The following is a 21,780-nucleotide window of genomic DNA, read 5'->3' on the forward strand; positions in this document are numbered from 1 at the left end:
CTTCACTGCCTCTACTTTTGACGGGTCAACTAATACTCCATCCTTTGAGACTACATGACCAAGGAACTTGACTTCTTCCTTCCAGAACTCACACTTCTCGAGTTAGGCGTACAATCTTGCTTCCTTTAAGGTCTACAACACCGTTCTCAGATGTACCACATGCTCTTCTTGAGACTTGGAGTATATCCATATTTTAACCACAAACACTATAACAAACTCATCTAAGTACGGGCTAAAGATTTGGTTCATCAAACTCATAAAGGCAGCTGGTGCATTTGTCAGACCAAATAGCATGACCATAAACTCATAGTGTCCATACCGGGTTCTAAAAGCCGTCTTCGATATATCTTCTTCCTTCACCCTGAGTTGATGGTAACCGGATCTGAAATCAATCTTAGAGAACCCCGTAGCTCCTCTAAGCTGATCGAACAAGTCATCAATCCTAGGCAAGGGATACCTATTCTTGATGGTCACCTTATTCAGTTCCTTGTGGTCCACAAATAACCGCAGAAAACCATCTTTCTTTTTCACGAACAGAACCGGTGCATCCCAATGTGAGACGCTAGGTCTAATGAACCCTTGGTCCAGTAATTCATATATCTGCACCTTCAACTCTTTAAGTTCATTTTGTCCCATTCTATAAGGCGCATTTGACACTGGTGTCGTACCAGGTACCACTTCTATGCAGAAATCTACAACTCTTCGAGGAGGTAACCCTAGTATCTCTTGGAACACCTCACTATACTCAGATACTACCACAATGTCTGTAATAGTTACTTTCTGATCTACAGATTCCACATGTGCCAAAACTCATGTTCTCATGGAATTATCTGACTTAAGGAAACGATAACGAAACACTGGTTCTCCGGACATATGGAAGAACACCACCATGTCAAAGCAATAAATCAATGCGTGATGCGGCCTCAACCAATCAATTCCTAGGATCACATCATAGGTGTGGTCCAGAATCACTATCAAAGAAGCAGAGAATTCTCTACCTCCAATCACAATAGGACAAGTCTTGCAGATTGTCTCTAATTCGAGGGATACTCCAAGAGGTGAAGTAACACATAAAGAGTTCCCAGAGGTGTAGGAATCAATCCTAGCATCTCCACTACCGAACTAACAATAAAAGAATGTGATGTTCCTATATCAAACGGTACTCTAGCAAGGTAGTCAAAAATAGATAAAGTACCTTCCACCCCTGTGTCACGCTAACCCACTACAAACACCCTAGCTTGGCCCGCTGGTAACTATCTCTACTGATGTTCATGTCTATCTTGCGGAGGCCGGGTGCAGTCTCTAGCCATATGTCTCACTTGCCCACACTTAAAGCAACATGCTCTCTTTGATTTCGAACAAGTTGTGGCGTAGTGCCCCATTTCATTGCAAAAGAAACACCTTACATAAACTAACTGTCTAACAGGTGCAGTCCTAGTAGATGACGATGCTGCCTTAGCCGGACTCTGGTAATGGGGTCTCGGCCTTTTCCAAGATCCACCTCTTGGTCCTGAGGACCCGTTGCCGGAACTGATTGCCTTGCCTTTTCCTCTAGTATATCTATTTTCCACATCTCCTCCGCGAGTCGTATTCGCATGTTCCAAATTCAGGGCACTCTCATACATCAACTCATTGATAGACAAACAAAGTGCTGATATGATGGTCATGTACTCTTGCTTAAGTCCCCGTAGAAATTTTTGGGCTAAGGAGGTTGCACCCATTGGTCTAACAAACCGATAGAACTGTGCAAAACAGGCCTCATACTCCATGGCAGTCATATTCCCCTATACTAGCTCAAGGAACTCAAGTTCTAAATCCTCTTACACTGTAGTTGGAAAGTACTTTTCTCAAAAGAGTGTCGTGAAACCATTCCAGGTCAAGGTAGACACATCCACAGTCCGCCTCGTGCTCTTCCACCAATCCATAGCATCATCTTTTAAGAAGAATGTGGCTATCATCCTCTTCTCTATCTCAGAGCACACCATCATCTCAAAGTAGATTTCCATACTCTCAATCCAGTGATCTGCTACCATATGATCCAGGCCCCCATGAAATGATGGCGATGACAGACTACTAATGTCCTTGATCAGCTTTAGCACACGACCATCGTCTCTAATGACTCTTGCGGGGTCAACCTGTTCTTCTTGTGGCGCCACCTTTTCATAGAGATTATCCACATTGTGGACTCAGCCTCCAGCCCTAGCTCGGCCTTGGCCTCTCGCCCGTCCTCGGCCTTGTGCACGACCCTTCTCCAAGTTCATCAATTTGAAACATTTAAACACTTAGTCAATACATGTGAAGTCTTGAATCCGAATAAAATAGATTCAACATATATTAACTTAAGATATTCCGAAAGAAGGTGAAGCATCGAAGTATTGTCACAATACTTACTAGATGACCAAATCTTAAGGTGTGGTTCCTAACACTCTTGCGTACCCAGTGACATATCAATACCGAAAAGCATGTGATGGGGGTCCGCTGCAGTCGGGCCATCGCTCCTGGATGATATTGATATATCACCAAATACACAACCTATGCTCTGATACCAACTGTCACGACCCCGAAAAATCGGGTTATTACATTCAATCACAACTATCATAATACACAAACCCTTACCTAAATCGAGCCTTGGAACAACCGGAGCGTTGCAGGAGGAGCAGCTTGGTCGGCGGCGATTCTACAGAATTTCGGGTTGTCGGTTGAGCTCCGATGCGGCGTGGGGCGGCGTGTTGAGCTCGAGGGTTGTAGCGGAGGGCCGTGTGAAGCTTCTGGGGCCGGTGGTGAGGGACACAAACGTCCGGTTGGTGAGATCGCCGACGATGAGTTTTCTGAGGGAGAGAGAGAGAGAGGTCGGAGAGAGAGAGAGAGGTCGGAGAGAGAGAGAGAGAGAGAGAAGAGAGAGAGAAAGAGCGGGAGGCGGGTAGGGGGTTTCCGAAAATGGAAACCCTAATTCTTAAAATTCCATTTTTATATCCTCTTCCAAAATCGAAAACTAACTTCCGTCGTTAATAACTTTCACGTACGACGTCCGATTAGAATGCGTGACATGTCCACGAACTCGTATCGACGAGCTCTACAACTTTTGTGAAGAAAGTTTTCAGAAACAAGCGACGGAGTAAAAGTCGATTCTTGCGTTGCGGAAACGTAATGTTTTTTCAATTTAAATTTCCGAAGGCGGTTCCGTTTCGATTTGACATAGTCATGAAGCGGCAAATACACGATTTAATGACTTTAACAAGTTTTAAAAATATCACTGATTCCTTACAAATTGACCCCGAAAAATCGGGTTATTACAACAACTATTGCCAAAGTGCTGTTTGATCGAATCTCTCATGAATTTGATTTCAGCAGTTTTATTTCTGATATTAGAAGCAATGCAGAAACGAGTGGTCTGGTTCAGTTACAAAAGAAGCTTATTTCTAGAGTGTTCGGGAGAGAGATTGACGTAGGGGATGTTCATGAAGGAGACACGAAGATAAAGAGTTTTTTAAGTCGCAAAAAGGTTCTTCTTGTTCTTGATGATGTCAATCATTCAGACCAGTTGGGCTACTTGGCTGGAAGGGAAGATTGGTTTGGTTCTGGAAGCATAATTATCATTACAACTAGAGATGCTCACCTGTTAATTGATCATGGAGTGGAGAGAAGGTCTGAGGTGCAGGGACTAAATACTAATGAAGCCCTCTAGCTTTTTTGCCAGAAAGCCTTTAAAAAAGATTATCCAGATCAAAGATATGGTGATTTGTCTTATCAAGTCTTGAATTATGCTAAAGGTCTGCCTGTAGCTCTTAAAGTCTTGGGATCTCTTTTATGCAGAAGAGATCCAAGTGTGTGGGAAAGTCAGTTGGCAAAATTGAGAAAAGTTTCTAATGCAGACATTTTCAAGAAACTGAAAATAAGTTATGATGATCTAGACGATAATGAGAAGCAAATCTTCCTAGACTTGGCATATTTATACGTAGGCGGGCTCGGGAAAGATATTGCAACAAAGTTACTTGACACTTGTGGCTTTCATGCAACTGTAGGAATACAGGTACTTGTGGACAGGTCTCTCTTAACTATTTCAAATGCAGGAACAGTAGAAATGCATGATTTGCTCCGAGAAATGGGCGTACAAATTGTTCGCCAAGAATCTGCTAAGGAGCCAGGCAAGCGCAGTAGGTTGCAACTTACAAAAGACGTTATTGACGTCCTCGGAAGAAATACAGTGAGAATCTTAGTGCAGCACTGATTTTAATTGCTACTGTATTTTATAACAGGGTCCAGAGGTTGATTATTCTTTATTTACGTGATTAGGGAACTGAAGCAGTGGAAGGCATCGCACTATATAATTCCATCGCCAAATTGCACTTGTCTCAATATTCCTTTTCAGTGATGAAAAATTTGAGGTTACTGATTCTTAAATGTGCTCCTGTGCACCTCTCCGACGGGCTCAAGTATCTTCCAAGTGAGTTACGGATTCTGGGGTGGTGGAATTGTCCTCTACAGTCTTTGACATCAATTACTCACCTAGATAAGCTACAACAACTTGAAATGTCCCGTAGCCAAATTGAATATCTGTGGGAGGGTAAAATGGTATTATATCACTATGTGTTGACGATTTATATTTTACTAACGTTTGAAGACTTGGACCATTTAGAGTCTTGAAGCACTCTATGTGAATAGAACTGCCTTGACTGCCTTCATGCAAGGGTCTTCAAAATCTCAAAAAAAATATTGTTTTATGGATGTAGAGGACCACCGATTTCTAAGTTGCTGCCTTCCTTTGCTGGTTTACGTTCTGTAACAATATTGGATCTCTCGTACTGCAATCTTTTGGAAGGAGCGATCCCCAATGATATGGCTGTCTAATAGGTAACCAATTTGTTAGCCTTCCTGAGAGCCTCAGTCAAGTTTGCAGCCTTCAATATCTGGATTTCAACCATTGCAAGAACCTACAAAGATTGCCACATCTTCCGTCTGGTGTACAAGTGGGAGCGAGTCATTGTGTTTCATTGGAGATTGTACCAGAACATCTGTCACATGCGTTTTTGCTAAATTGCATGAAATTAGTGAAGCAAGAGAGCATGGCATTCAGATCAATGAAGCGACACCTTCAGGTTCTCTCTCTCTCTCTCTCACAGTTGTTTGTTATTTACATCCTGTTTTACTATGATGCAGAACGAAGAAGCAAGGGACACTGTTAAACAACGACAAGCGTGGCCCGTGGACCAACTGTACCGATATTGTCCCAACTTAGCCACCTCACAGGTGTTGAGTTTTAATCACAAAAGACCTCGGTACAATTGGTTATTATCCACCCACTTATAAGCTTTATTTTCTTTGTCACTTCTTAGATGTGAGATATCTCCTCTCCAACAGACACATCATTTCGGTTCCTTATTCCTGGAAATGAAATTCCGGAGTGGTTCAATCACCAAACTGTGGCCCCTTTTATAAGTATCGATCTGCGTCCAGGTTGGTTAAATAAGGAGTTTATGGGATTTGCGTTCTGTGCTGTTTTTGCAGTACATGCAAAACGCCAGTTGCCACCAATGTTTACAGAGAATTATTGTCATGGCATTATTGACACTATGAAAGTCGATGGACAAGAGTCTGAGTTTATAGAGTATCGGTTTGATCACATACGAGCTCTGTCGGATCACCTTTGTTTTCGTACTACAGCAATGATTCCCCTTCAATGTCTTCATGCTTTGGTCATGTAGGGGCAACTGATCAGTTGAAAAGATTAATTTTTCATTTCTTGTCAAGGGCCAAGGCTTGGTTGTGAAGAAATTTGGGGCTCGTTTAGTATATGAACAAGATGTCGCAGAGTTGAACCAAAGCAATGGTGACATTTCTGATGTGGCAGAGGTTAACGAAAGCGACACTGGCATTTTTTATGACGCTTTGAAAGTTCTTCCTTGTGATTCTGGGGAAGCAGCAGCTGTATCACATACCATTTCCAAGAGAGGACCTAGTAGTGGAGGTGCGTTTTCTTTTTATAAGGAACCTCAGCCTGATCTTCTGGAAACATTAAGGACTGGGAGGGTCCAGACCCCCCTCCCCTCTACATACCTAAGTGATCTAATTAAGCTTTATCCCAAGCGAGGCGTTGGTGGGTGGACAAGGATCTGGCAGAAGTAGTTCTAACTTCTATGTAAGTTTTGGCAACATGTTCTGGTATTCCGTAGACAAACTTTATTGCATGGACACCTTCACTTACAAATTTTTTGTTATGTTTTCCTCTTTCTCATTCATCACAACTGTTTTGTCTGAATGAGATTGTAACCAACAAGCTTAGTTAAGATCCACCATTCACTTGAGTCTCAAAGTCAAGCAAACAAAGCTGAATGATACACAACACAACTCTTTGAATGTTTTGTGAGCACCTTTCTAGTTTCGTGGAGATAAAAAATTGCTTAGCCTCATGAAACGCGTGCAAAAACTGCTATTTCTGCATATTCTGAGTCTGAAAAGTCTAATACTAGTACTGTATAAATACTTGACAATAACTGAATAAAACACCATTTACTACATCATTAAAACTGTATAATGGGAGCCTATTGACATTGCAGCATGTTTACTGGAGGGGGTGTAATAACCCTAAATTTCAAACAACATTTGAGTGGATTTGAATTCTTTAAAAATTGTGAAATTTAATTAGAATGGATGTGATTGGTTACGACGTTATGAAACGAGTAACGGATACGTTATCGGAACGTTTAATTCGAAAAACGTTACGTTTCCGAACGTTTATATCGACTTTTAATCCGTTGCTCGGTTTCGAAAACTTTCTTCACGGAAGTTGTAGAGCTCGTTGATACGAGTTCGTGGATATGTGACGCGTTCGAAACGGACATCGTACGTGAAAGTTATTCGCGTCGGAAGTTAGTTTCCGATTTGGAAACTAGTATAAAAAGGAATTTTGTTAACTAGGGTTTCCATAACAGGAAACCCTTTCACTCCCGCCGCTCTCCCCCTCGAACTCTCTCTCTCTCGACATTCTCTCTCCCCGAGCTCTCTCTCCCCCTCATTTCAACGCCGGCGATCTCGTCGACCAGGCCACCGTGGGTCACACTGCCTAGCCTAGGATTACCGCACGGCTCTCCTCTCCAAACCCCGAGCACGACATCGCCTCCCTTGCCACCGTGAGGCCTACACGACGTCACCAAGACCCTGCAACTCGTCGCCGCTCGGCTCCGGCAACGCAAGGACTAGGAGGAGGGTAGCTTGACGTCGATTCTCGCCCTTCACGCCCCTTCAATCGGATTTGGGGCCAAATCTCACGATTCAAATCCTTCCCGAGGAATCGAAGCACCGCCGACAAATCCGAGCTTTCCAACGTCAATCGGAGGTTATAGTAATTGATGGTTTGTAGTAATTGATGGTTGATTGTGATTGTTAGACAGTTTTGGGATCGAATTGAGGAGTTTGGAGGTGTGGGAGGAGGAGGAGTTGCCGCCGCCTAGAGGCGGCGCGTGGGAGTGAATAGGGTGGCGTAGGGGGGATCTGAAGTTGTAGGAAGGAAGAGGAGAAGGAGGAGAAGGGATTGGACGCGGCGGTGGCGTGATACGCGCCGTGGTTAGCCTCGGCGTGTGGGCCCCACGCGCGGCCCGCCGGAGGTGGCGCGTGTGCCACACGCACCGCCACGTGCGGCGGTGGGAACAGTTTTGACAGAGGGGTATTTTGGTAATTTACTGTGTACGGTAAATGTAAATGTAATTTTTTATTTACTACGGTAAATGTGATTAAATTTTACCTTCGGTAAATGTAATTATAAATTACTTTCAGTAAATGTAAAAAGTAATTTGTAAAAGGGTAATTTAGTAAATTTTATTTACTGAGTTTGTAGTTACATTTAAATCGTACGTATACGTACAGAAATACGTATTAATATTTATACGTACAGAAATACGTATTAATATTTATACGTACAGAAATACGTATTATTATTTATACGTACAGAAATACGTATTTAATATTTATACGTACAGAAATACGTATATAGTACTTATACGTACAGAAATACGTATTAATTGAGTATTGCACAGTAACCGTGAATAGTGAACAGTGAACAGTAACTTCGTATAAACCAAAATTGCTGAACAGTAACCGTTTATTACTGTTTTGGCATTTAAAGGTTTAACGAAACGATTCTAAACTCCTTTCTTATCTTTTCAAGGTGATCTATTAGCGAGGGAAGGAAATTATCTTCGGAAATTGTGGGATTCACGCTCAAGTCAATAAGGTGAGTAAAATCTCACTGAATTTACGAATCTACCCTCGTGGTGATTCAACATTTTGCAAGTGTGTTTATCAAATGAATTATAACATGTATATAATTTAGTGGACTACATATATATAGTATAATGGTAATAGGTACATAATATATATATAGTTCATTAAATTACGTACTGTTATTAATGCATTAAAAATAGTCATTTCAGTGACGGAAAATTGAGCATGAGTATGTGAGAATATTGTACGTATTTCTTCAGGTGTTTATGAAACATGACATGTATAGGATATAGTGGACTATGTATATATTGTATAAATGGTAATAAATACGAATATATATAGTTTGCTATATAATATACTGTTATGATTTTTATTGTGGTGATATCGTGAAAGTTTTAAAGCGTACAATATGATGAGTGATTATTGTACATGATTTTATCACGGAGAATGTAATAAAATTGTGATTTGTCTTCGGACGTGATGTGTGGTACGATATGATGTGTGATTATTGTACGTGTTTTTAACATTGTGATTGTTAAAATGTGAATTGTCTTCGGACCTGATTTTTGGTACAATATGATGTGAGATTATTGTACGTGTTTGGCAAGTCGAAACCTAGCCTTTGGCCGGGCGAAAGTTACGATACAGTTAGAGCTCTAGTCTGTCTGCCTTAGTACTGCATGCGAGGTAACGGGTGGTTATATGCTCATGGGTACTCGGTGTATTTTGGATGTTGGGTAGCGGGTGGCTATCCAATATCAACGGTGTATTACGAGAGGGGTAACAGATGTGTACCAGCGTTCTTGGTACCCGTATTATAAATGCATTGGGTAACCAGAAGGGTTACCTAATTTCCTCATGAACGTTTTATTTCATATTTCTTTGGGTCAACCAGATGGGCTGACGAGTGACTCATGAGGGCATTTATATTTGTTGTTTTGTGATCTTTCGTATATTTTGATATGCGAATTATATTTTGATTTTACTCATACGAGCTGTAAAGCTTACCGGGTTTGTGTTTACAATCCCGGTGCACCAATTCGATGGTGTAGTGGATGACTCCGCAGGTGTAGATTAGCGGGAATTGACGGACCGCTCAGAGGACTTGAAGTGATTTACCTCCAGCTTGTGTGAGGATTTTGTGAGACTATTTTGTAAGAGATTGTGAGGATTATTACATTCCAACTTACGTAATGTAAATTATAAATTTGGGTTGTAATAATTGGTTTTCTGAGTTGTATTGATAACTCAGTGATGATCCGCTGTGCACTTAAATGATTTCGATTTTATTGAGATTATTTTGTGTTTAACGACTTTAGAATTTTGAGTTTTTAAGCTCGAAATTTTGGGGTCGTTACAGTTGGTATCAGAGCCTAAGTGCGTATTTGGCGATTATCTATACCATCCGGGAGCGATGATCCGACTGCAGGCGGGCTCCCATCACATGCTCCTCGGTATTGATATGTCGTCGGGTACGCGAGAGTGTTAGGAGCCATACCTTATGGTTTGGTCATGTAGAGAGTATTGTGACGATACTCCGATGATTCACCTTCTTCTGAAATTTCATGATTGATATTGGTTGGATCTATTTTGTCGAATTCGAGACTTCACATGTATGACTGAGTGTTAATTGTTGAATGGTGATGAATTTGGAAAATGGTCGTGGACAGGGTCGAAGACGGACGAGAGGTCGAGGCCGAGTTAGGGCTGCAGGCCGAGTCCGCAAGTGGAGAACCTTTATGAGGAGGCTGCTCCACTGGAAAGACAAGTTGATCTTGTTGCTATCGTTAGAAACGATAGTCGTGTGTTGAGGTTGATCAAGGACATGAGTGAGCTGCTAGAGCTGTCATTTCATGACGCATGGATCATGTGGTAGCGGACCATTGGATCGAGATTATTGGGACTTACTTGGTAATGATTGAGTACTCTGAGTTAGAGAAGACGATGATAGCCACATTCATTTATTGATAGTTGGCAGTGGAGGGGTTAGGATTGATTCCTACGCCTATGGGAACTCTTTAAGTGTCATTTCACTTTTGGAGTGTTCCTCGAAATTGGAGACAATGAAAGGCTTATCCTCTTGTGATTGGAAGTAGAGAGTTCTCTGCTTATTTGATAGTGATTCCGGACCACACTGTGATGTGATCTGAGGAATCGATTGGTTGAGGCCGCAGTACTCGGTGATGATGTGATCTGAGGAATCGATTGGTTGAGGCCGCAGTACGCAGTGATTGATTGTTTTGACATGGTGGGTTCTTTCGTAGACCCAGGAAACCAGAGTGTCGTATCTCTGACTCGAGTCGGATAATGCCATGAGAGCTTGAGTCATAGCATATGTTGAGTATGTTGATCTGAAGTAACTATCACAGATCGTCGTGATGTCTGAGTAAAGTGAGACGTTCCGGAGACACTGTGTTATAGCACCTATAATGAAGACGCCGTATGGATGGGACAAATGAATTCCAAGACTAAATGACTGGTGCAATCAGTTTAGAGAGGCTACAATACTCTCTGAGTTTGACAAGCGATCCAGATACTGGAATGCTAACAGGTTTGAGTATATAGTTTCCTATCAGGGCAGAGAACTGTCAAGGAGTCTTGATAGAGAGCGTTGACCCTACGTTGAGGAATGTCCAGTGTTTAAATGTTGAGGACTAGATTTTTGTTATGCAACTAATCTAAGTTGAAGCCTAACAAGATTGAGATTATGGTCACGTAAAAGATGTGTAGACCATAGGTTGGAGGTGGTTAACGAAAATTTTTGTGACTAGCATCTCTAAGGATATTGGTAACAGAGTGGTAGGGCGTATGATACGTCCATAAGTGGTAATACAGGAAATGGGATTCACATTTTGTTGACGTGACATTCTTGTTTTGGTTCGGCTATAGATAAATGATGTTACGCATTGTTCTTGGGTGAGCAAGAAATATAAGGTGATGGAGAAATCTCAAGGTGGCGATATGATTTAATTATTTGCTAGATGAGCATTTAAATGTGAACACTGATCTTCCAGGATTTAATTATTGTGGTGTTGGGGATTGGAACTTCACAATGCCACAAGTCCAAATGAGACGCAATGGCGGTGAAGTAACTCTATTGAAGGTAAACAAAATGTTGCCCAGTTTTCTATTTCCAACTGCATAGGAAACCAAGGTTAGTCTCCTACTAATTTCTATACTAGTTGATGCTTGATCTATAATTTTTATCTTCTATTGTGATCCTTTTTGATATAGGACTATTAGCATAGAGTTTGTGATATTCCTCTTGTCATGTGCATATATGATTTGAGATTGATTTTGTCATAAATTATGATGCAGTTGCTAGTCTTAACTCTAAAAATGCCATTTGAAGTGTCATGCTCTGAAACCAGATAAAGTTATTCCCCTCTTATCAGGATTTATCCAAGGGATGGTTCACAAAATAATTAATCAACTTTTGATCTATTTGCTTGAAGCAGGAACCAAAACAAACAAATTGCTTGTTCTTCGTGCTGGATAGGTCTCCTTTTTTTTTGGTGGCCAAAATCCTTCACTGTTTATATTTCCAAAATTGAAACTTGCCCCAGTTTTGCAGTCTCCGATTGCTGCCCAGGTTAGCCTCCTGCGTACTAATTTGCATAAGTTTGTTTCTTTATATATTTTACCTGATTGTCTAGTTTGATGTTTTCCCGATCAGTATTCTTCTCATCGTGTCTGATACATACAATTCATGATAATTTTAGTAGTTGCAAGTCTAATTAAATCAGAAAATAAGTGAAACGCACTGAGCAACTTCAAGTATAGTTAAATTAGCTAAATTTCGAATTGTTGGATCCAATTAGCTAAAATTTAGACACCATGAGTTTGTTTGGTTTAGATCATTTACAGTATAGTTAGCTATTGGGATGATTAAAATTAAACAGAGAAATTGTTCAAACTTTGTGGGATATAGTATCCTATGAAAAAGAAAAATCAAAGTGAAGGCAGGCTAGAAACCTAGCATATTCGGGGTATCCCCAATTGTCTGTGTAAGCACATAAAACAGAGAAATAACCAATCTTAAATCGCAAGGAAATAATTATTGGAAAGATGTATATAATATCAATCCCATACATTTGTTACATATAAGGGAACCATTTTGTGAAATCTCAACACCCATAGCCTAGTGTACAAGTGAACATAGTCATGCCTTGTAAAAGATACTGATGCCTATTTTCAGAACTTCTAATTGCTTGACCTTCACTCCCAATTTTTTTCTATATTCAGGTCATTTGTTGTCATGCCCCAAATTTTGAATAATAAAATTCAAATTACAAAAACGCGACGACTCGAATCAAATTCAAATGATTACATTACAACTTGTACAAAACTTGATCTACAAGGTAACTGCAACAATTACAAACAACTAGTTACATGAAAAATTCTTAAATTACAACGTCCTACCCTTGTTGCTATATCCCCAAACTTTCTCACCGCAAACATGAACATCAACCTGCACAAATAACCTTACACCGTATATTGATGCACTGGATTGTAAACAACAAACCCGGTAAGCTTTTAAAGCTCGTATGAGCAAACTTAAAATAGTGACTGAAGAACACTTGCACAAAATGCATGAATAAGATTTGTGATTCCTGTAGAAAAACATAGTTCAAGAACTCACGTAGATACACATTAAAATGAAATAGACAAGTGAAACCAACAACTCAATCCGAAATCATGAAACCAAGAAACAATCACATGTTTATTTCTTTACAATGCAACATCCCTTTCTCAAAAGGGTTGACAAACCACATCTTGGAAGTTATCACTCAACAACCAACAAAAATAACACAAATAAATTCTCTTTTAAAAACATGCACTCATGAGATCCAGATAACCCCATTAGATTACTCCTCATGTCATACAAGGGCCTACAGACTAGAGTTCTAACTAATTGTAACCAATCACCCGGCCAAAGACTTGGTTCCCGATTTAATTGCCATATCACCAGGTCCGTTGACTAGAAAACATTTTACGCCACTCATATGTTAAACAACACCTATAATATAATCAATTCATGATAATATTGTACCAAAATCCAAGTGACTCCACAACAACACGATATAACATCATACCAATAAATCAATTTATCGGAATATACATTTCTTCCCTTCCGATCCCTTCCTCCATATTAACATATAAACACATTCAATGATATAAAATATAATATAACAAAACATACATGTATATTATTATTACCATTTAATATCTATATATAAATTGACTATATCATATCAATATCTACATGCATAAACCATTTTTATTCTCAACCAATAACCCTAGTTCATCCTCCCCAAAACCTTTTAAAAATCATTTTATTTTAAAATATCATTTTACTTATCCATGAACCGTATTGTAGTGAATCGGTCAACAAGTTAGTCAGAGAAACAGAACAAGCACAGCAAACTAAGAGAAACAACCACAAAGAAAAAAACACAAGAACACAGATTTAAGGTGGTTCAACAAATAACTTTGCCTACATCCACCGGACAGAAACACACTTCCACTATATTAATAATGGGTACACAAGAAAGACTAAGAAAACAAAGACTGTTCTCTTCCTATCTTTCTCCTCTCTGCCCTCTCTCACCCTCTAACCGAGAATGGAACACACTATGCTCTTTGTCTCTGTGATGCCTAAACCTAGAGCATAACCCCTCCTTATATAGCCATAAGGACAAACATGTTTCCTCACCAAATAGGAATCCTATTCGTAATAGTGGTAGGCTGTAAAGCCTCCTTCTTCTACAAGTAAACCATCATCAATAAGGATTCCCTATCCTTACCGGAACACCATACTCTAAGAAACCATCTTAGGAAAAACACATGGGCTGGAAACCCAACAATCTCCCCCTCCAGACCATGAGGGAGGTACACCGGCGCGACTCCATCACCGAGAGTCCGCCCAAGTTGACTTGATGCAGAACTATGTGGTTGGAGCATGCAGCTCCCCCTGATCAAACAACTCATCACCATGTCCCTGTTGGTGGAACAACTCTTGACCATCTTCACCCTGGTCAGAATACTCATTGGAAAAGGACATTTGGGACCACTTTTCCAGAACGCCTTTATTCCTTATATGGCCGTCACCATGACGCCGTATGTCCGAAGAAGTATCACCCATTGCACTCAAGTCATCTTTATACACCAAGCTATGTGTCTTGTACAAGGAACGACAAAACTCTCCACTAGCAACGTCCAACGATCGATTCGTCAGCTTCCACTTCCCATCACCAATAAACTGGTGGAAACCTTGCCTGTCAAGAGCACTTGCAGACAATATGTTGACACGTAGATCCGGAACGTGCCTCACATCCTTTAATGTCATATGGTAACCCAGATTAGTCTCGATGCAAATATCTCATATTCCCGAAATCTTAGAGTAGCTTGTATTGCCCATCTTTAACATCCCAAAGCCATCTGACTTGTATGTAGAAAAGAGCTCCAAGTTGGAACTAACATGACAACTTGCACCCGTATCCACGAACCAATCATGACCATTGTCACCCATATATAAACATTCTTGTAAAGTAAGAAGCTCATCCGAAACACAAGCAGAATAACCATTATCTTCATCTTGGTACTTGCTTTGCTTTTTGTTTTGTTTCCACTTTCGACACATCCGCTTCATGTGGCCCTTCTCTTGCCACCTTTCATCATCCATATTGGTTGGCCTTGCAGCCGCACCCTCTATGGGCTCATACATATCCTTACAATACAGGATATCCTCCATTCTTGGCTGCCACGTCACCCAATTCTTGTGGGTGAGTTTGATCATTGTGCCTTTCACATCATCATCCATTCTGACAACACCGATTCAGCCGAACCCAACCTTCAACAAGGCTCTGATACCACTTGTAGTGAATCGGTCAACAAGTTAGTCAGAGAAACAGAACAAGCACAGCAAACCAAGAGAAACAACCACAAAGAAAAGAACACAAGAACACAGATTTAAGGTGGTTCAACAAATAACTTTGCCTACATCCACCGGACAGAAACACACTTCCACTATATTAATAATGGGTACACAAGAAAGACTAAGAAAACAAAGACTGTTCTCTTCCTATCTTTCTCCTCTCTGCCCTCTCTCACCCTCTAACCGAGAATGGAACACACTATGCTCTTTGTCTCTGTGATGCCTAAACCTAGAGCATAACCCCTCCTTATATAGCCATAAGGACAAACATGTTTCCTCACCAAATAGGAGGCTGTAAAGCCTCCTCCTTCTACAAGTAAACCATCATCAATAAGGATTCCATATCCTTACCGGAACACCATACTCTAAGAAACCATCTTAGGAAAAACACATGGGCTGGAAACCCAACACCGTAGACGATCAAGATCACGTAATTTAAAACCAAAACATATTTCTAGAACTATTTTTACATGTTAATGACGCATGGACTACGTTAACAACTCAAATTAAAACTTGTGACAAATGAGGTTTACTCACCTTAAATCCCGTTACGTCTTCTCTCATCAATTAGAGCACTAATCGCCCAAAACCACTCATATGACAAAACATCACATACCGAACATTACAATGTTGTAACTCATTATCACTTGAGATACACAATCACAACAAATAATGTCCTACTCCCCTCACCTACTCACTCGAAATTTAGCCACTCAAGGCACAACTTCATTAGAGACTACTTAAGGTCTCCAAGTTACCCTCAAAATAAGCCAAAGCAACAAGTCTATACAATTAAAGACCAAACAAATCCGTGAACTCTAATATAAGCAAAATATAACCGAATTCTATAATTCACATGTCAACATACTCTTACCAACGAGTGCTTAACTATGGAGCAGCCAACAACTCCAACAAGATCGAATGGGCCACGAGCCACTGCAAGAGTTGCTCGTGGGCCCCACGCAACACCAAAATTCAACTTCCAAAACTCCACAATTTCACAATCTCCTGCATGAATTTCCAACCCTTAAATTACTAAAGATATGCAACTTGTATACTTGTCCCTTGAGTTAACTCAGCAAAGAACTACGCAGAGTGCTGCATAATGCTCTAAGGATCGGCAACTTTGGCAATTGCTACTCCAAGTCGAATTGATCACGAAATGTCTATGGATCGGCAAAAGATGAACCCATCTAGAACAAGCAATAAGTCTGAGCTCCACCGAAGTTAGAACCTAGGAATTTACAAGAGCTTCACTGCCTTTACATTGTTTCAATTTGCAGTCATGGGTGAGAAGGTCGGACTAGAGTGAGGAGGCGTCGCCATCTAGCCGAAGTCATCACCTAGAACCCGTCGGAATCGGTGAAAATCGGTTCTGAATGTGAAATTTCCAGCTTGAAATGGATCAAGCCACTACCACAGATAAAGTTGCAAGAAGGAGAGACACCGTTATGGATCGGTTGCGCTGCTAAGGATCGCCGGATTCGAAACCAGGTTACAGCCGGGTCGACTTTCGGCCTTCGATTCGTGCAAACCCGCGCAGAACCGCATGAACCACCACTACAGGGAGGCGCACAAGGAGGAGGTGATGAGATCTGGGCTAGCCCAGTCGCTTGAAACCGCCAGAGTTTGTGGTGGTTGTCTAGATTTTCAATACCTATTCTCAACCACTCTTTGAATCTTGTCAAGACCCCTGATTTCAGTGGTTACCCAGATCTCGAATACTTGGTTCTTGACAATTGTATACAACCGTAGATTGACTCATCCGTTGGATCCCTCGAAAGACTTTGAAGAAGGCAACACAAGGAAATAGTTTGAATATGAATGATGTATTGAACTTCTAGTTTTTACAACTGAATCATATGTGCAGCTACAATGGAAACAACTATATATAGACTAGCAAAGCAAACATCACTAAGAAAAGAAACTGCACTAAGTAAGCACTATCTAAGAAAAGACAGCACTAAGAAAAGAAACTCCTGCACTAAGTAAGCACTAAGAAAAGATAGCACTAACAATAACACTAACAATAGCACTAAGTAGGCAGCACTAACAATAGACTTATTGAAATACGTTTTAAGGTTTACAAAAACCTTAGGATTCTTCCGAGCAGTGTATCTGGCTTTAAAAACCTTGAAGGTGAATGGATGTTGAAGTTGAAATTGAAGGGGAAGGATATGAAAACTCTATGTCTTGAAGATCTTAATGGTGTGACATTTGGAAGTTTGAAAGATGCGGAGGATTTCTATACATATTATGCTTTCGTTGTTTGGATTCAGCCGCCGAAAAACTAAGAGGAATCGGGTCTATGTGAAAGGAGAAGAAGTGGTTAATCGAAGGAGGGCCATGCTCCTAACCAAAAAACAAATGGAAGGGTGGTTCTAGTGCGTGAACAAGTAGTGAGTGAAAATGAGAATTCAGGGGATGAAACGAGGGAGTTGAAGAAGAAAAAAAGAAAGTGTTGTAAGGAAATAAAATACTCTCGTACAGGGTTTTTAGCCCATTTTGTTCTGAAGTTGAATTATAAAACAAGACAGTTCTATGCATCAATGTTTCGTATGCAACACAACCATGATCTGTGTGAGTTGTATGTGCCCTACATTTTGCGATCTTTCCGCCATGTTACAGTGGAGGACATATTAGAAGTGCAAGCACTCCAAGTAGCCAGCGTTTCTATAAGGGGGCTTTTAATTATATGGCGAACCAAACAGGGGGTTATGCACACGTGGGATTCCTTATGAAAGATATGTACAACAAATTGGCCGCAGAGAAGAAACAAAATAGTTGTGCTTCGGGGACGCTGAATCTTTCATTAATTGGATGAGATTGAAAGGACGAGAAGAGAATGAATGTTATTGCAGGTATACTAAACACACAGAAGGCAGGCTAACCAATGTTTATTGGAGAGACGTTGGTTCACTTACAAACTACAATTGTTATGGTGATGTGTTAATATTTAATAATTGACAGCACATACCAAACAAATGTATATGGGATGCCGCTGGTTTTATTTGTAGGTGCAAACAACCACAGGGTGAGTGTGGTGTTTGGTTATGCTTTGGTATCTGGTGAGAAGGGAGAAACCTATAGTTGGATTTTTGAGAAAATTCTGGAGTCCGAATCAAAAGCTTCTTGTATCAGTTGTGACGGACGGTTGTGAATCAATCCGCAAGGGGCTGGCTAAACATATGCCAAAGTCACATCACAGGCTTTGTTAATGACACATTGGGAGGAAATGTTCAAATTGTTTGATAATCAAATTATGTTTTTTGCATCAAGTGCTCTTCATAAACTTGTGCAAATTCAAAAGCAAAATCTTGTTTACACTTACTACTACCAGTGATTTATGGTTCCAACTAATGAAAATAAACATGGTGCAATCAAATTAATGAAAATAAAAATAAAAATATAGTTACACAAGAACCATTGGATTAATAACATTGCACAAGTATCATTGGATTAAATAATAGATGATTTGGGAGACATTAACCATGCCTTTTTGGGGTGCATGAATAAAAACTAAAGGAATAGGCACAAAGCAAAAACGGGAGGCAAAACCTTGCCTATTGCCATTGTCAGTGGGAGGCAACATGGGATGCAATTGTCAAGAAGCATAGGCTGGAGGAGAATTCATGGGTCACTTCGTTGCACGATAAGCGCAAGAAGTGGGCTGATGCGTATTTAAGGGGGAAGTATTATGCATGGATTTATAGCACCCAACAGTGTGAGGGGTTGAATGGTAAGATGAAGTAAAAAGTTGAGAAGTGCACGACGTTGCTTGAGTTTGTTCTGGCATATGTTAGGAGCATAGATCGCTTGAGGGATCGTCAACTGCTTAACACATTCAAGTCCCAAAACCATAGCAGACACTTTGAGAGTTACTTGAAGGGTATACAAGAATATGCGTTTAATATCTTCACTGACGACATATATTTTGTTATCAAGGGTCAGATAAAGTTTGTGGAAAAGTTTTTTGTATCAATGCGCATCCCGTATGCTAATTACACAACTTGACGTTGTATTTATCTGAGTATGTATAGAACAAGAATCTGAAAACAAACAAGAGTGCAGACACGTGTACAAATAAAAATGTGATTTATTTATAATCAAGCGCGGGGTTACAATCTTTGTGAACTCCTCTGATTCTATCTCCGTATATGACTTGGCTCAAGGGTGATGTGCACTTGATCTTGAGAATTTGAGTTTGATTTGGATTTTGATTTGATGAAGAATGATTGATTTGGCAACTTAAGGATTCTTCGTGGACTTGAGTTTGGATTTGGATTTAATGAAGAACGATCGATTTGGCAGCTTGATGATTCTTCGTGGACTTGAGTTTGGATTTGGATTTAATGAAGAACGATCGATTTGACAGCTTGATGATTCTTCGTAGACTTGGGAGACTTCGGGATTTTTCAAGAGTGACCTTACTCAAGTGATTTTCTCTCATCTTCTCTCGTCCCCTCTTTTCATGTTGGAATGACTATTTATAGTGTCAAGGCTTATATTTTGTAGAATATTTTAATGACACTAAAATAATAAATTTCTTTAATTGTATAATTAAATCAATATGTATTTTCCGATTAATTGAAAATTAGTTATTTTCATAACTAAATTAAACAGAAAATAATTGACTTAATTATAACCGTTAAATAATTTATTAATTTAATTTAATGTCTGATTCTCATTTCAAATCGTTAATGATATTCAATTTTCCGATTTACTCGGAATCACATAGTTTCGATTACGATCATCCGTTTATGTGCTGACACGAGTTTTATCCGAATCTGCACCAACTTTGTTGACTTTTGGGCTACGTGTGTAATTTTTCGGGTTCTTGGTCGATTTAATTATTTAATGAAGATGATTTACTTCATTAAATTTCATGTGCCTACAAATGCCCCCACTTCAAGTCGTGTTGCAGACATGTCGTCGTCATGTGCCGAAAGCGCAGCTTGAAGTATACACTTTGATTTGGAGAATTTGTGGAGCTAGCTTTCGAGGCTCCGCAAATTTCGCAGTAATTTTATCTCCACTTTTACCATAGGATGTTAGTATGACAACGTTTATTCCTTCATTGTGAGCATCATTAAGAAATTCTTCAAGTCCAAGTCGTAAGGGTAAACTATTGAACATCAAATATTCATCCATTGCAGTTTTTATTCCTTCTCAGTAGTGGCAATGATGAAGACCAACCAATCCAAAATTAGCATCTTTTCCTCATCGCCAACACACTTCCTTAATGTGCGGAACATTTTTTGCAGAGCATTTTGTTTTTTTTACAAATGATTCCTTATCAGTAGTGGGCAATCATGAAGGCCACTCAATACGATTAAAATGCATGATTAGCATCTTTTCCTCTTTCAACAGCCTTGTCACAGTTTGTAATGCACTTTTCGTACTTGCCTAGTTCACAAATAAGTAGCAGTGTGATTCAACAAGAATGAAATGTCCTCATCTTTTCCTCTTTCAACAGCCTTGTCACAGTGGTGATGGTCTTGGGAACTATGATGAAGAAGTAGTCGTTCTTGTTAGTTTTGCCAGTAACGACGAGCAGGTACCTGGTTTTGTTGCACTTGAGCTTCACCGTGGCACCAGCGATGGCAGTGGCGTTGAGGAGAGTGTCGATGCCGGAGGACTTGTAGGATTTGTAGTACACTACGCCTTGAACGACGACGAAGCTACGTGGGAAGGGCTTCTTAGGAGAGTGAACTGGAGGGTGAGAAGGTGGGTGAGCATGGTGGTGGTGGTGGAGAGCATGAGCATGAGCCGGAGGGTGAACCGGAGCGGCGGTTGGAGGGTGAGGGTGAGGTTTGGGGTGGTGGTGGTGCGGTGGGACTGGTGCCAGATTCGGAAGTGGAAGACGAGAAGAAAGAATGAGAAAAAGAGAAGAAAGAGGGAGAAAAAGAGGGAGAACGTATTGTCATGATGGTCTCAGCTCGGCTCGAGATCCCGGCTCAGCTCCTGTTCCGGCTCGGCTCGGGCATGCGATCTTTTTTTTTTTGTCATGGTCTGATTTTGACTCTTTTGTTTTGGGTCATAGTCTTATTTTGACTTCTTCTTTTTTATAGGATTCTGACAACAAATTTGAGAGTCGCGGTTGATCTAGCCATCTGACTGATTTCGAAACGCGTTGATTTCTAGCAGATTTGAAGAACGTAAACGACCTAATCGCTTGGTTGCTTCCATTCCATAGACTTGACAACACTCAATAAAAGCGTTTTCGGCTTTACGCATCACATTCAGCATGGCGGCTTTCAAGAGTTTGAAGAATGTAAACGACCTAATCGCTTGACTACTTTCATTTCATAGGCTTGACAGCAGTCAACAAAATCGCGTTAGGCTTTACGCATCACATGCATCATGGCGGCATTCAAGAATTTGAAGAACGTAAACGACCTACTCGCTTGACTGCTTTCATTTCACAAATTTGACAGCAGTCAACAAAGCGTGTTAGGCTTTACGCATCACATTCACTATGGCGGCTTTCAAGAGTTTGAAGAACGTAAACGACATAATCGCTTGACTGCTTTCATTTCATAGACTTGACAACACTCAACAAAAAGCGTGTTAGGCTTTATGCATCACATTCACTATGGCGGCTTTCAAGAGTTTGAAGAACTTAA

At 40.4% G+C, this 21,780-nt stretch overlaps 1 protein-coding gene across 1 annotated transcript; it reads left to right on the forward strand.

The window, feature by feature from the left end:
- Window positions 1–1,767: 1,767 nt before the first annotated feature.
- LOC126802212 (TMV resistance protein N-like) lies at window positions 1,768–6,123 on the forward strand. The gene is made up of 6 exons (XM_050529806.1): window positions 1,768–1,994; window positions 3,349–3,645; window positions 3,814–4,204; window positions 4,294–4,444; window positions 5,506–5,693; window positions 5,749–6,123. Exons 1-6 carry the CDS (start codon window positions 1,768–1,770, stop codon window positions 6,121–6,123), a joined length of 1,629 nt encoding a protein of 542 aa, XP_050385763.1.
- The last annotated feature ends 15,657 nt before the right edge of the window (window positions 6,124–21,780 follow it).

Source organism: Argentina anserina, chromosome 1, assembly GCF_933775445.1.
Source record: "Argentina anserina chromosome 1, drPotAnse1.1, whole genome shotgun sequence".
Lineage (NCBI taxonomy): Eukaryota > Viridiplantae > Streptophyta > Magnoliopsida > Rosales > Rosaceae > Argentina > Argentina anserina.